Source organism: Nerophis lumbriciformis, linkage group LG17 (assembly GCF_033978685.3).
Source record: "Nerophis lumbriciformis linkage group LG17, RoL_Nlum_v2.1, whole genome shotgun sequence".
Classification (NCBI taxonomy): Eukaryota; Metazoa; Chordata; class Actinopteri; order Syngnathiformes; family Syngnathidae; genus Nerophis; species Nerophis lumbriciformis.
In genome coordinates, this window is record NC_084564.2 from 16,118,175 (window position 1) to 16,134,941 (window position 16,767).

General features: G+C 41.0%; 1 protein-coding gene across 1 annotated transcript in view; it reads left to right on the plus strand.

Annotated features, from left to right (window-relative positions):
* The window catches only part of robo1 (roundabout, axon guidance receptor, homolog 1 (Drosophila)), a 697,256-nt gene that overhangs the window by 400,660 nt on the left and 279,829 nt on the right, over positions 1-16,767 (plus strand). The window contains exon 4 of the mRNA XM_061972616.1: positions 9,896-10,222. Within this exon, the coding sequence (XP_061828600.1) occupies positions 9,896-10,222 (327 nt within the window). The remainder of the gene's footprint in view (positions 1-9,895; positions 10,223-16,767) is intronic.

Consider the following 16,767-nt stretch of genomic DNA (forward strand, 5'->3'; position numbering starts at 1 on the left):
ACGGTGATATCCGCGCGTTTTTTCTTCTTCTTCCGGGGGCGGGTGAAGCGCTTCCTGTTCTATGGGGGCGGGTGAAGCGCTTCCTGTTCTATGGGGGCGGGTGCTTTCCTTGGCGGTTGCTTGCGTAGAAGAAGAAGCGCTTCCTGTTCTACCGGGAAAAAAGATGGCGGCTGTTTACCGAAGTTGCGAGACCGAAACTTTATGAAAATGAATCGTAATAAAGCGCACCGGGTTATTAGGCGCACTGTCAGCTTTTGAGAAAAATTGTGGTTTTTAGGTGCGCCTTATAGTGCGGAAAATACGGTATGCCTAATTTGGACAACCAGGTATGGTGAAGATAAGGTACTTTAAAAAAAATAAAATAAAAATAAGATAAATAAATTAAAAACATTTTCTTGAATAAAAAAGAAAGTAAAACAATATAAAAACAGTTACATAGAAACTAGTAATTAATGAAAATGAGTAAAATTAACTGTTAAAGGTAAGTACTATTAGTGGACCAGCAGCATGCACAATCATGTGTGCTTACGGACTGTATCCCTTGCAGACTGTATTGATATATATTGATATATAATGTAGGAACCAGAATATTAATAACAGAAAGAAACAACCCTTTTGTGTGAATGAGTGTAAATGGGGGAGGGAGGTTTTTTGGGTTGGTGCACTAATTGTAAGTGTATCTTGTGTTTTTATGTTGATTTAATAAAAAAAGAAAAAAACGATACCGATAATAAAAAAAACGATACAGATAATTTCCGATATTACATTTTAACGCATTTATCGGCCGATAATATCGGACATCCCTAAAGTAAATATTTATATATGACATTACCCAGAAGGCTTAGCACCGTATACAGGGACAGGGAGTAGGCCTGAGCCACAAGGTAGGACGACAACATTTGAGCAATAGTTGATATATTGTCACATATTGCTGTTCCTGCTTCATCTACACAAGAAACAAACGTACGTTTTGATCAGAGAAGTTGCAGGCTTAGGACAAAATTGCGAGGCCTTCGCGTAATTTGTACGGATTGGTTGGATTTGCGCCAATTGGCGCGAGGAAAACGAGGCGGAGTTGAAGTGAAGTGAAGTGAATTACTGTATATTTATATAGCGCTTTTCTCTAGTGACTCAAAGCGCTTTTACATATGAAACCCAATATCTAAGTTACATTTAAACCGGTGTGGGTGGCACTGGGAGCAGGTGGGTAAAGTGTCTTGCCCAAGGACACAACTTCAGTGACTAGGATGGTGGAAGCGGGTTTCGAACCTAGAACTCTCAAGTTGGTGGCCACTCTACCAACCGAGCTATACCGCCCCAATTAGTTAGTAACTAATTGGTCATCGGATTTGTCTAATTCTGATAAAACTTTGAGGACATATGTGTTGCGTACTAGCAAGCCTTTCGATGTATTTTGACTACAACCTATAGGGGGCGCCACAAGTGCCATTTACAGTCTCTTCATGACTCCATGCTGACATTTTTCCGCAGCTGCATCCCTGCATCAGGGAGACTCCTAGGAAAACACATGTGCAACTTACGACCGCCTGTTTTTGTCGTGGCATGAAGGAGAAAAAAACTTTTAATAGCATTTGATGATAGCTCTGATAATAATTATAGCTATCATGTCGAAGCATTGTGGTACTGCAGTAAACTATATAATGTTGCCGTGGCAACTCTGCCGCTTGAAGTGATTAATCTCACCACAGAGCTGTCCCTAATTATGCTGACGACTCCGAAAAAAGCGGGGTGGGGGGGGGGGGGGGGGGGGGAAGATGCCTTCCTCAGCAGCATGTTGGCGGGGGATGGGCGCAAAGTGGTGTGGTGGCTGGTACGGCAGCGTCACGCCATGCTGGCTAAAATCTAAGCTAGTGCCGCCAATTAGAGCCGATTCTTTTTAATTGGCGCTCGATGTCCTCCAAAGACCAGCGCTGGCAGATATGGCGAGGTAGGAGTGGGGTGGCGGGGGGATGTGAGGGCTTTGGGCTCCTATTGTTGAGTGGAAACACACAATGCCAGTCAAGGAATTACCTCCAGGAAGCTAATTAGCATGTAAAGCAGCTTGCACCGCCACAGCCGACTAGTTGGAGAGTCGTTTGACCCGAGATAGCGGCGAGGTGTTAAAACCCCTCTGGCACCAGTGTGGTTTCACTTCATCGGTCCTATTTGTCACCAAGCCACGCGGCGCATCCTTGTCTTATCTTTTATCACTTCATATCCTCCTTGCCTGCAAGGTGTGTCACATTCCTTCTTGCCGTTTGATCTTTGAATCGCATGACCGGAGATTTATCAAACGGGCTGTTCCTGTAATTAAAGCTCACACAGACACACACACACACACACATTCTTGTATTTGTTATCTTCAAAAGAACTTCCGAAAAAGGCCTACCTATTTAGGACCACCCTTTCTAGATATATAAATGTTTGTATTTACAACATTAATAATATATACACGCTATGCAAATATAAAAAAGCTTGTTGTGAAAAATGAGTCGGAATTTCACAAGAAAAAGGTCACAATTTCATAAGAAAAACTAATAAAAGTCGTAATTTTGCTCAACGCAAGTCAGAATTTGTGCAATATTATGAGAAAAGTTGGCATTTTACTCAATAACAGTCGCAATTTCACAAGAACAGCTTAAAATGTCGGCAGTTTTATGAGAAGAGTCGTAATTTTACTCGACAAAAGCCACAATTTTGTCAGAAAACTTTAAAATGTTGGCAATATTATAATAATAATCTGAATTTTCCTTGGCAAAATTATGACAAAAGTCATAATTTTACTCCAAAAATGAACTACTCCAAGAACAACTAAAAAATTGGCAATATTGTGTTAAAAGTCAGAATTTTATATGACAAATGTCACCATTTTGCATTACAGAGTAATAATTTTACATAAATAGAAAATATTGAAGTATTACAGAAACAGAAAAAATATGAGAAATTGTTCCCAATCTTATAAGAAAAAACTCAATGCATTGTGAGAAAAAGACTGCTTTTAGTTAAAAACAATTGTTTAATCTTTTGTTTATAATTGGTTTTCAATCTTCATTATTCACTTCAAATTATTACAGTATGTCTTTATATATATTTTATTTGTTTTATTAATTTTGGCCAAAGGGGGCGCATTTCAATTTCTTACACACACTTGTTATTACATATGTTGGCCAGAGGGGAGCACTTCAACATATGAAATTGTTATTTCATATGTTGACCAGAGGGGGAGCACTTTTGAAACCGACGCACAGTCAATTTGAAAGATTCCTCCTTTTTGGGACCACCCTCATTTTGATAGATTTCACCACCAGGGTGCAAATGAGATCTAAATTTTTTTGTTTTTTGTAATGTGCTTAAGGCCGATGACAAACGAGTCACGGACCACAGATGGCCGCACTTTGGGCAACCCAGCTGTGGAAGCTAACTGTTAATGGCCCCTATGGTCTTAGTACCGTAGTGTGTTTGTTCATCCTAGGGTCACATATGGGACGCGGGTTGTCTTACGTCATCACCGGAAGTCGTAAAATCAGCTGCTCACCTGGCGTTTTTTTTCGGGCATGAATAGGGAAGTCCTTCTTCAGCTTCCGTCTTGTTTTATCATATATTGCTGCCTTTGCACCTGTCAATGTTTACTTTTGTATGGACATTAAATCAACAAAAAATCCTGACTTTGGAGCAATGTTCACAGAGTCTAGTATTTGGCTCTCTATTAGATGCAATGGTTTTCTGTATTGGGACCATGATTTTGGTTCTAACTTGTTCGCCGGTCCTCATATGGAAGGTACTTTTCCTTGTTGAAGTCTCAAGAAGGGTAGAAATACAAGAACACACACACACACACACACACACGCACACGCACACACACACACAATGTAGTATATTATGAATGTAAGAAGCCAATAAGCAAAACTCTTCCAGGGGAGGAGACCTTGAGAAAAGAGAGAGGCTTTATTTTGTATGTTTAAAAGTCAGAAATACTCGCAGACTACAAGTTTCAGTTTTTAAATATGTCAGGGGTTAATCATTAGATAATCGAGCGGATATTTCTTTTAGTGCATGATTTATCATCCTATATGAGAACTCTTCTACACAAGTGATCAAAGGTCAGCAATGAAATTGGTGAATCACCAACAGTGGACTAAAGTGGTAGTGTTTTGCTAGAAGAAAACCACATTTCCCATGATGTCTAGCGCATATTGCATCAAAATGACACAATAATACCACAATGATTCAGTATGACTGATCTTTCCACAGCAGATACCTGCATATTTTACTCAAACTTTATATTTGCGGTATATACTTACATATTTTATTTTTTTATACAGTACTTTTGAGTTTGTTGCGTGACTATTCATGTCAGTGTGGAACTGCGAACTATCAAGCTGGTGGCTATTGAAAACTTTTCGTTTCTTTGGTTGTTTTTGTAGCTTCTGTCATAATAGCAGCGTTCTTCTTCTTATTTTAGTTTTCTGACGGCACGCAGGCGTTTGCATCGACTTTCGTCTTTTGAACGAAGAGGAAGGGGGAGTGACGTATGCCTTAAAGCAAGTCAGCACATTTTTAGTTTCTTAGTGTCAGTGAAAGCGACACAGACTCCCTCAGGCCATGACGGAGGTGTCATTCAACTAGTTGTCAGTCCATGAATCATCCAAAAAGTTATGAATATATTTTGGGAAAGTTGAAAAGTTACTGAGTGCTGCTTTAAAGGTCCCTTATTTTAGCATTTAGTAAGTTTCCGATGCTGCGCTATAGTGTGTTGGCCAAAATGTAGCCCCCACACCGGAATTTAGACAGTTTACTGACAGATCATGTCTTGTTTTGTGTTTGTTATAGTTCTCCTATATTTAAGTATATTTCTGTTTCAACGCTCTTTTCTTTGTTTATGTTCTGGTTGCTCGGCGCACTGATCATTAAACACCGATTTCTTTTTAGTGATTAGTGTTCCCACCTGCTGCCGCCACAAATCACGCCCAGTTTTATATACCGTATTTTCCGCACCATAAGCCGCCCTGGGTTAAAAGCCGCGCCTTCAATGAACGGCATATTTCAAAACTTTGTCCACCTATAAGCCGCCCCGTGTTATAAGCCGCATCTAACTGCGCTAAAGGAATGTCAAAAAAACAGTCGGATAGGTCTGTCAAACTTTAATAATATATTAAAAACCAGCGTGATGTGGGCGCGCATGGAGTCGTATATCAACATGGACGGAGCTGCGTGAAAAAAGCCACCCGGCCTCTTAGCGTAAACTTACCTTAACCACTCGCTCATCTTTTCTTCATCCATCCATCCTTTCGAGTTAGCTTTTATGATGACGCCGGCTGGAAAGGTCTCTTTTGGCAAGGTCTTCCTTTTGAATATCACCATGAGTGGAAGTTTCTGGCCATTAGCATGGCAAGCTAGAACCACAGTGAAGGATGACTTCTCATTCCCTGTGGTGCGAATATTCACCGTACGTGCTCCCGTTGTATCCACAGTGCGGTTCACAGGAATATCAAAAGTCAGTGGAACCTCGTCCATGTTGATAATGTTCTCTGGCCGGATCTTTTTTTCAGCTATCTTGTTTTTACAATATGCACGGAAAGTAGCCAGCTTTTCTTGAAAGTCTTTAGGCAGTTGCTGTGAAATAGTAGTCCGTGTGCGGATGGAGAGATTGCGTTTTTTCATGAACCGGAAACCTGTCGCTTAGTAGGAGCCATTTTGTGGTCTTTACAGATGTAAACACACAAAGGAAATGAAACGTAATATCCGCGCGCTTCTTCTTCTTCTACCGGGGCGGGTGGTTGCTTACAGTAGAAGAAGAAGCGCTTCCTGTTCTATGGGGGCGGGTGCTTACCTTGGCGGTTGCTTGCGTAGAAGAAGAAGCACTTCCTCTTCTACGGGGAAAAAAGATGGCGGCTGTTTACCGTAGTTGCGAGACCGAAACTTTATGAAAATGAATCTTAATATTAATCCATATATAAAGCGCACCGGGTTATAAGCCGCACTGTCAGCTTTTGAGTAAATTTGTGGTTTTTAGGTGCGGCTAATAGTGCGGAAAATACGGTAGGTCAATTGCTAAGCTAAGTTATGTCTTTTGCTTACCATGCACCTTTTGAGCGACACAGTCTTTTTGTACTTTTGCCTTGTCATTGGAAATACAAGATTCATCCTGGGAACACTACCATCACTACAATGGTCTTTTAGCAAGCCCTATTTCTGTAGCTTTCATGTTAACGAGCTGTTTTTGTTCTTACCTGTCTCTGGCGAGAGGGTGTATTTGCAGAAGGCTCTATTGTGTACTTAATTCACACACAATCCACTGCCATTGTCCAACATAATTGATGCCGTATATCACATACAACGACACTAGCATCGCAATGTTCGCAGAGTAGCTAACAATAGTGCACTTACATTTTAACAGCAACATCATGGGGTTCCTGGTTCGATCCCCACCTTCTACCAACCTCGTCACGTCCGTTGTGTTTTTGAGCAAGACACTTCACCCTTGCTCCTGATGGGTCGTGGTTAGGGCCTTGCATGGCAGCTCCTGCCATCAGTGTGTGAATGTGTGTGTGAATGGGTGAATGTGGAAAATAGTGTCAAAGCGCTATACAAGTATAACTCATTCATTCGATCATGCTAGGTAAGCCTATTTGCTGAAAAAAAAAAAAAAATACAATGATCAGACATACAGTTGACAAATAGTTGGTAGGGCTCCAGGCTATATTTTAAGATGTGCAGTGAAGCCTGTGGTGGTGGGAGTATGCAGTATATAGTCCATTAGGAACGAGGGTTTTCTTCTTCATGAAAAGTCGACCATTCTCTTTTAGAACTTCATAAAAAAAAAGTTTTTGCATAATAAAGGACGTTTTTTTTAAAATTATTTTTCAGTTAATCATTATTTTTGTGAATTTTCCAAACATTATATGAAATTATTATAAAAGTTTATTAGTGACTTGTGTAGGGTAGTGTGGGTTTAATTCTAAAGCTACACTGCTGATGCAGAAGTATTTGGACAACAAATATGTTTCCATGCACTAATTTAGTCTGATTTCCCAAATAATATAATTTATTGTATTTTCACACACCTGCAAGTAAAGCCCCGGTTTCCATGCTCTATCTTTAATTCGACTGTGTGCCATACGCTGTGTGCCACTCGTACACTAGGGGGCGGTTGTGGTCATTTCAGCTTGTTTGGCTATGTGGGAATGAGAGTAGAGGAAGATAATGCTACATGCTGTCAATAAGCTACAGCTGGTAGCTGTTAATGAATCTCCGGATCTACCAGATAAGTACAACTTTCAAGGGCTATTTGGTGTTTTTGGGAATGTTTTAGCATTTTTAAATGACACTTGTGGTCATTATGTTTATCAGACTTAAAGAAAAAATGTGAATAATGTGTGTAATGTAGTGAACATAATTGCCATTTGCACAATGTAAGTGTGTTACTCAGATCTTAAAAAAAAGCCAAACAATCAGATGAAGGTGTTTACATTGGTTGTAAAAAGCTTATTTTGAGACAATTTTTTTGAGAAATCAGACTGAATTAGTGCGTGGAAGCAAGTGACATCATCAAATTCTGAGTTTCGAAGACAATTTCTGGTAATATTACGATTTTATTTGTAGATTATTATAACTTTTTGTTGGTAATGTTGCAATTTCCCCCCCTTGAGTAATAGGAATTTATACTTGCAATATTTCGACTTTATCCTCGTAATATTGTGACTTTTTATCATAATGCTCGGAGTAATTTAACTTAATTTTTGCAATTTTAAAAATTCATATTTTTTTTAAATATGACTTTATTGTAATTATATTATCCTTGTAATATAGTCACTTAATTGTCATAATCCTAACAATTACTTTATTTAATGCAATATTACGAATTTATCCTTCTGATGTCATGACTTTTTATTGTAACGTTAAGACCAGGGCGATTCTGTTCATAACTTTTATGGACAGAATTTCTAGGCACAGTCAGGGCATTGAGGGTATCTGGTTTGGTGGCTGCAGGATTAGGTCTCTGCTTTTTGCAGATGATGTGGTCCTGATGGCTTCATCTGGCCAGGATCTTCAGCTCTCACTGGATCGGTTCGCAGCCGAGTGTGAAGCGACTGGGATGAGAATCAGCACCTCCAAGTCCGAGTCCAGGGTTCTCGCCCGGAAAAGGGTGGAGTGCCATCTCCGGGTTGGGGAAGAGACCCTGCCCCAAGTGGGAGGAGTTCAAGTACCTCAGAGTCTTGTTCACGAGTGAGGGAAGAGTGGATCGTGAGATTGACAGGCGGATCGGTGCGGCGTCTTCAGTAATGCGGACGCTGTATCGATCCGTTGTGGTGAAGAAGGAGCTGAGCCGAAAGGCGAAGCTCTCAATTTACCGGTCGAGCTACGTTCCCGTCCTCACCTTTGGTCATGAGCTTTGGGATATGACCAAAAGGACAAGATCACGGGTACAAGCGGCCGAAATGAGTTTCCTCCGCCGGGTGGCGGGGCTCTCCCTTAGAGATAGGGTGAGAAGCTCTGCCATCCGGGGGGAGCTCAAAGTAAAGCCGCAGCTCCTCCACATCGAGAGGAGCCAGATGAGGTGGTTCGGGCATCTGGTCAGGATGCCACCCGAACGCCTCCCTAGGGAGGTGTTTAGGGCACGTCCGACCGGTAGGAAGCCACGGGGAAGACCTAGGACACGTTGGGAAGACTATGTCTCCCGGCTGGCCTGGGAACGCCTCGGGATCCCCCGGTAAGAGCTGGACAAAGTGGCTGGGGAGAGGAAAGTCTGGGCTTCCCTGCTTAAGCTGCTGCCCCCGAGATCCGACCTCAGTTAAGCGGAAGAAGATGGATGGATGGATGGTTAAGACCAGGGGTGTCAAAGTCATTTTAGCTCAGGGGCCGCATGGAGGAGAATCTATTCTCATATGGGCCGGAATGGTAAAATCATGGCATGATAACTTAAAAATAAAGACAACTCCAGGTTGTTTTCTTTGTTTTACTTTGGCCAAAAATAGAACGAGCACATTCTGAAAACGTACAAATCACAAATAATCATCTGGACAAAACACTTCAAGTTTGTTGAAAACTCTGAGGAAATTGGTGCAGCTTCAAAAACATCATGAGCTTAGACTTTGTCTCAGTGTATCTACAAAGCCAGGATTAAGTCACAGTCTTTCTGGGATTGAACAAAAAACACAACACGTCAACTCTTCTAGGTATCAAATACCTCCTTTATCATGTCCACGTATCAATCCAGTGCTAACTCAACAAACCGTAAGAAACGGAGGTAAAAACTATTCAAAAGTATTAAGTTCACTTTTGTCGTGTTTGACATTTTGGGGCAACGACGGTGCCAAATGACAGTGTGTTCGAAGCAGAAGACATAAAATGGCAGGTTTTAAGTTTGATGTGGGTCGAGGAGGAGGAGCCACAGTCCACTGTTCACTGTGTACCCCTGTGTACCATTTGCTTGCCTAACAGAATTGCTATTGTGACATCCAGTGGACACATTTAGAACAGCAGTTTATTTCGTTAAAAAAAAAAGAAGAAGCTCATTTTAATACTTGGCAAACTCATCACGCGGGCTGGATAAAACCTGTTTGTGGGCCTGATCCGTTTGATACCCCTGGTTAAGACTTTGTTCTGGTATTATTTTTAACTGTACTCTTGTAATATTACGACTGTATCTGTTACTTCTGGCTTGTTCAAGGGCCTTGTGGCCTTCATTTTTGGCTTCAGTAAGCAGAAACCGGTTGTGATCAAGCAATTGAGAATTGCGTTTTGTCCATTAAAGAGTTTTTCTGGTCGTGCGCTGAAAATGTTAAATTTTTTTGGCTTATCTTTCCATACCTTCTGTGATTTAGTGAGACAGTTGACTGTGTCGGTGAACCATTACAATTACAAGGCTTCATGTTTCTATTTTCTCATTTTCCAGGATCCCGTCTGCGCCAAGAGGACACGCCGCCCCGGATTGTGGAGCATCCGTCCGACCTGATTGTCTCCAAAGGCGAGCCGGCCACCCTCAACTGCAAGGCGGAGGGGCGTCCCACCCCCACCGTGGAGTGGTACAAGGATGGCGAGCGGGTGGAGACGGACAGGGACAACCCACGGTCCCAGCGCATGCTGCTGCCCAGCGGCTCGCTCTTCTTCCTGCGCATCGTGCACGGGCGGCGGAGCAAACCCGACGAAGGCTCCTATGTCTGCGTCGCCCGTAACTACCTTGGAGAGGCAGTGAGCCACAACGCCTCGCTGGAAGTAGCCAGTAAGTGCGGCATGTCTTCTTATGTCCTCTTGTGAATAGAAGGTTCCAGTTTCCTCCAGTGTTTTCCATCCTCAATGTGCTCATTGAGTTGGATAATCTCTCAGGAGATGGGCAGGATGTGTTTGGCCCAGTGGTCTCCATAGGCATGTGGTGCCTTGGGGTCGGGGGAGAGCCTGATCATTCCAGGGTGAGTGCTCCTCTAAAGGGCCCTTAGTAGGTGGCCAGGAGCTACAATGGGAACAAAGATCTTTCTGTTTTGGGCCCGCTCGTCTTGTTTTTCAAAGCAAGAATTGAAGAAGTTGGCTCACATGTTTTATTGCTTAAGATAAAAGTCAGGACGATCTTTTATCTCCTTGTATTATTTTGTTTCGACATGCGTGTTCCCTGGATCACGTAACTTGCGTACCTTCCTGCAGGCCCTGAAGTTAACCTCCCAAAAATCCAGTGGCAGGTTGTGCGTTTCCTACCGAGGCCTTCAGTGATGTCCTATTTAGTCCCACTTTAATAAATACCCCTCAAAATACCATAATTTATGTCACTATATGACCACGGCTGGAGAAATACTACACAGAAACACAAGTGTGCACTCCCTGGGCATTGAATCACCAAAACAGACTATATTTCGCCACATTTAAAAATAATTTAAAACATATCTTACGTGGTTATGTCAAAATTAAAATGATTGTAAAAAACGTATTAACCGTGGAAAAATACATAAAATATTTAAACTCACCTTTTGTCCTCCTTCTTTGTGAGTTAAAAAAGTGACTACCGATGATTTCTCCGCTGGCCGGGTATGGCCCCGGTGCCACTTCCTGCTTTTTGCTATTTAAAACCTGTGATTGGATACTCGCTTGGGAGTGACAAGTGAAAAAACAATCACAGTCATGTTTAACGTAAGGCTACCTAGATGGGCTACTGTCAACAACTCGTGATCTGATTGGCTATCGCAACTGTCTATCAACCGGCAGAATTCACACAGCGCTGGCAACAAGCTAGCTGAATTCTGATTGGATAAAAACTCTAATCTAAAAACAAGCAACGCTGGAGCCTAATAAGACAGGAAGAGAATAAGATGAATACTTTCTGAAAAGTAGATGAACTTTTATTAATATATGATCATGATTTATGTTAGGCCAGCAGAGAAGGCCTTGCTGGCCCTGCCGGCCCACCACTGCAGAAATCCTAGCTTCGCGTTAGCGGCGACGTGGACCACAGAGTTGTGATTGGTCAGATTTTGCTGGCGAGTGTCCCCGAACACAGGAGCGCAGACTTTACGCTTGAAATGCACAGTTTATTGTATGAGATAAAGCAACAGTGGTTGAACATTTGCATGCAAACTGATATCGTGTACTTAGTATCTTAGTGCACACTAAAAGTAATTACTTAATGTGTCGGTTTTCATCTCATTGTGTTGTTTCGTCCAAAAGAAGTCACACAAACGACATTCTTTGTAACTTTTATTGCCAATTTCGTGCTAACAGGTTTAATTCCAACACATATTCTTTGTCGTGCACACACGTCTTTTTCTTTTTCTCTCACACACAACACTTCCTCATGCCCTGTCAGTCACCTTTCAGGCACAGAATGTTCACGAACATGGGAGCTCTGATCATAACACACACATGAACATAAACAACAGGTCGTTACAATAGTTTTTTTTAACAGTTTTGTTTACCGGTATTTACAATTACATAGCTCTCTCTTGTATCATGTCTTGATCAGTTTTACTGTACATTTCGGACTACTATTCCTTTACTTTTTTCTTTCGCTTTCAAGGCTGCAGCTTATAAAACGCTGTGACTAATTTATGGATGTTTCTTCGCTGACAGCCATAATGCAAATAGTTGAAAGAAACAAACAAGCAAATACACTGAATGGATTATTATTCATTCAGAAGCTATTTTTGAGAATAATGATTTTTTTCCAACAAACTGTCTTCATCTGCTCCTCTTTACAAGAAAAAAATAAAAAAATATTTGACAATATTTAATGTGAACATTAATTGATATCCATTTTTATGTACAATTATTTGCATTTGTTTGTTGATTCAGCAATAGTTTTTCATATATTTTTTTACATCTTTAGAAATACATACTTACTCAACAAGGCACTTTCATGACATTTATCTGTAGAACATCAACTAAGAAATATACACTAAAATGGAGAGGACCCTCTCTTTGGAATAAACTGCCGCCAGCTCTTCAATCTACATTTATTATTTTAAAAAACTATTGAAGACCACGTTGGTCTAAAGTTAATTATAATGAAGATGTTTGCTGTATATGATATGTATTGCATGTGACTTGTCTTTTTTATTTTGTTTGGCTGCTGTGTAAATTATGACGTTTTGGGGGAGGTGTCTTTACAAGACCTCAGTGTTTTTGTGACCTGTCACGCACATATTTTTGCTTTACATTGTATATTGTTCCTTTTTTTGCCCTCTCTGTGTGCAAACAAAACAAAACAAAAGGTGTTGTTTGTGCTATTGCGCCATCTGTTGGACGAGTTTGCTCACTGCAGCTGCTGCAGTGCTCTTGTGTTTAGAGCATTGAACTGGAAGTACAATTGCCGCGCCATCCTCTAAGTTGTCGTTGTCGTTCACTCCAAGCAACGTTTCTAAGTTTTACAATATAACTAAAACAATTCTTACTTACTAAACCGTCCCATGTGTGATGTCTGTATGAGTGTTTTCATGCATATTTCTATGTGCTATTGTAATGTAATGAAGCTAGCGTCGTGAGCATTAGCAAATATGCCAACACGTTTACAAGTGTCTGTGTTAGTGTTATTAACTTACCTTGTTGTGTTGTTTCAGTTTCACCAATTCTTCAGTAAATTTGCCAAATTATTACTGTGGATTTAGGGAGTCTGTTTAGCTAATTGGAGAGCTGTCTTCCGCAGCTTGTGGGTTCATGAAGATGACTTCTGTTTTGTTTGATCAGTCGTTTATACTGCCGTGTTACTGGCACTGTTTGGAAACAATTAAGGTATGTAAATAAACATTTACAGAGTCTTTCTGTGTAAATAACTAATTTTGCATATATATATACTGTATATCTGCGGCTTATAGTCCGGTGCGTCTAATATATGGAAACTGTTTTTAATCTGAAATTCAGTGGGTGCGGCTATATATATATATATATATATATATATATATATATATATATATATATATAATCAGTCATGGTCAAATACACTTGTAAAGAACATAATGTCATGGCTGTCTTGAGTTTCCAATCATTTCTATTTGTCCCACTTACTTTCTTTAAAGCACCAGGCATTACATCACATGGACAAAGATAAGACCTTCTGGAGGAAAGTTCTGTGGTCAGATGAAACAAGAATTGAGCTGTTTGGCCACAATACCCAGCAATATGTTTGGAGGAGAAAAAGTGAGGCCTTTAATCCCAGGAACACCCTACCTACCGTCAAGCATGGTGGTAGTAGTATTATGCTCTGGGCCTTTTTTGCTGCCAATGGAACTGGTGCTTTACAGAGAGTAAATGGGACAATGAAAAAGGAGGATTACCTCCAAATTCTTCAGGACAACCTAAAATCATCAGCCCAGAGGTTGGGTCTTGGGCGCAGTTGGGTGTTCCAACAGGACAATGACCCCAAACACACGTCAAAAGTGGTAAAGCAATGGCTAAATCAGGCTAGAATTAAGGTTTTAGAATGGCCTTCCCAAAGTCCTGACTTAAACGTGTGGACATTGCTGAAGAAACAAGTCCATATCAGAAAACCAACAAATTTAGCTGAACTGCACCAATTTTGTCAAGAGGAGTGGTCAAAAATTCAACCAGAAGCTTGCCAGAAGCTTGTGGATGGCTACCAAAAGCGCCTTATTGCAGTGAAACTTGCCAAGTGACATGTAAGCAAATATTAACATTGCTGTATGTATACTTTTGACCCAGCAGATTTGGTCACATTTTCAGTAGACACATAATAAATTCATGAAAGAACCAAACTTCATGAATGTTTTTTGTGACCAACAAGTATGTGCTCCAATCACTCTATCACAAAAAAATGAGTTGTAGAAATTATTGGAAACTCAAGACATCCATGACATTATGTTCTTTACAAGTGAATGTAAACTTTTGACCATGACTGTATTTATATTTATATAGTCCAAAAAATAAGGTAGTTCCAGTGCCAGCAAAGATGTCGATGTGGTTGTCATCACTCTTCACAAGAAGGTATATATGTAGTCAGCGAGGGCTGCTGTTGCTCCTTCAGGAGACACTGTCCTTTAGTGTTTTGGAAGGAAATTGCAATTTATACGTCAGCCCCCACGGAAGAACTGTAAAGCAACCAATGTGTGGTCAGAAGGGACGCAAGCTACGTGACGCGAGAGTACATACCAGCCTTTACTCTGCACAGGTCATCGCTTTGGTCGCATTATCTCCTCCGCTCTCTCTCCCCGGGCTGAGTGCAGGCCAAGGAGGAGAGCTCGGATATCAAGCGCTCCTCTGGCACGGCCCGAGGGTTTCGCCAGGCCGCTCGCCGTAATCTAATCAAGATGGGAAAGCAGAGAATCACACGTGTGAGGTCGATGGCATTTTTAGGATTAAAGGTGCCGGAGGTGTTGCTCAGCCTCCACTTGGGATCGTTGCAACTTCCCGGCACTCCGAATGTAGGGATGCCAGTTCAAATAGTAAGCAGAAATGAAAATCTCCCCATGGAAATAAATCACACAAGCAAAAAAAAAGAGGCAGTTTCCATAGGTCAAAGCTAAGAATACATTCCTACGTCTGTGGATGATATATGTGCAGCGTTGATGTCAGAGGTGGGTTTGTCGTGCAGAAACTAAACAAGCCACTTGGCAAAGGCCGCGAGAGCGCATGAGTGCCGTTGGCCGACGCTCAACTGCGGGCTACTTATTCCGCACAGGGTTCAAACAGATCTGGTAATGACAAGCAGTCGCTTCTCCAGCCCCCTCCGTGCGGCTCATGCCTAACTGCACATAATTATGTAGTCGCGGCAACGGGGATGGATCGCCGCTAAGGAGCGAGGTGGAGAAACGCGGAGACTCCCTTCTCAAAGAACCGTTTATAACAGGGGTCTCAAACTCGCAGCCCTATACTCAACCTCATAGTTTAGTCTAATAGCTGAATATTAGTGATGGGGAAAATAACATTGAAGCATCGATGACTTATGAAACACAAGGAGTGATACTGAGTCCCTTGATGCCTCGATACCAATAAAGCTGCTGTGTCGTTTGACTGTGAAGCACCAAACTGTGTTTAATATCCATCGACATAGAACTTAAGAACGTTTTGATTTTATGCGCCAAATAAGATTGTTCTTTTCCTGTTTACTATTTGGCTCATTGGCCAGAGTTGTGTGGTTTATATTCTTTTCTGCATAGTTATCTGTTTAAAAACAACAAAAACAGTTGTATTTGATAACTATTAATGTTACTTGGAAGTCAAATGTAGTTAATATTTTTAAATACCGTATTTGCAAGTAAAACCGTGCATTGGTATTTAAGCCGCACCCTCATCATTTTGGAATAAATAAATATGTTTACATATATTAGCCGCAATGGACTATAAGCCGTAGATACGTACTGGTACAAGCATTTTTACAAATGTTTATTTACATACCTTGATTGTTTCCAAACAGTGCCTGTCACTCGGCAGTAAAACGGCTGATCAAACAAAACAGAAGTTATCGTCATGAACCCACTAGCTGCGGAAGCGAGCTCTCCAATCAGCTAAACAGACTCAATAACTCCACAGTGCCGTTTTGGTGAATTTACGAAACCGAAACCATACAAAAATAATGCCCTTATAAGTTAATAATACTAACACTGACAATCGTAAACGTGTTAGCATATTCGTTAGCTAGCTTTAATACATTGCAATAGCACTTACATTGAAGCACTCCTACAGACATCAGACATGGGACGGTTTAGTAAGTTTGAATTGTTTAAGTTTTATCGTAAAACTTACAAACGTTGCTTGGAGTGATGAATGAAGAATTATTTCGAGCAGAAACGCAATGGACTGTTGTTCTCCCGATTCAAGGCACAAAACAGGACGTACACCTGCAGTGAGCGACCTCATCCAAATAAAGGCGCCGGAACACAAACAATAACACACATTCTCATTGTATCTGTCAGTGTAATAGGAAAAGTATTTGTTGAAAACAAAACATTATGGCCGTTAGCGAAGAAAAATCCATAAAGTAGTTGCATCAATTTACAACCTGTAAAACTTAGCGTAGCGGCTTATAGTCCGGGAAATACGATCTTCATAAAGACCATTGTGAAACACCAACGAAGTATCATTACATTGTCAATACAGCTTTTGAGTGTGCCACATACTCACTTTACCTGTCACTAGTATAAATATGTTATGGAAATATTTAATTCCAATTGACAACAACTACAATAACGGTGCAAACAGTAAAAAGTCATTGTCGCAATTGTTGGATATGACTTTAAAGCTTAACCAAGCATGCATCACTATAGCTCTTGTCTCAAAGTAGGTGTACTGTCACCACCTGTCACATCACACCTGACTTATTTGGACTTTTTG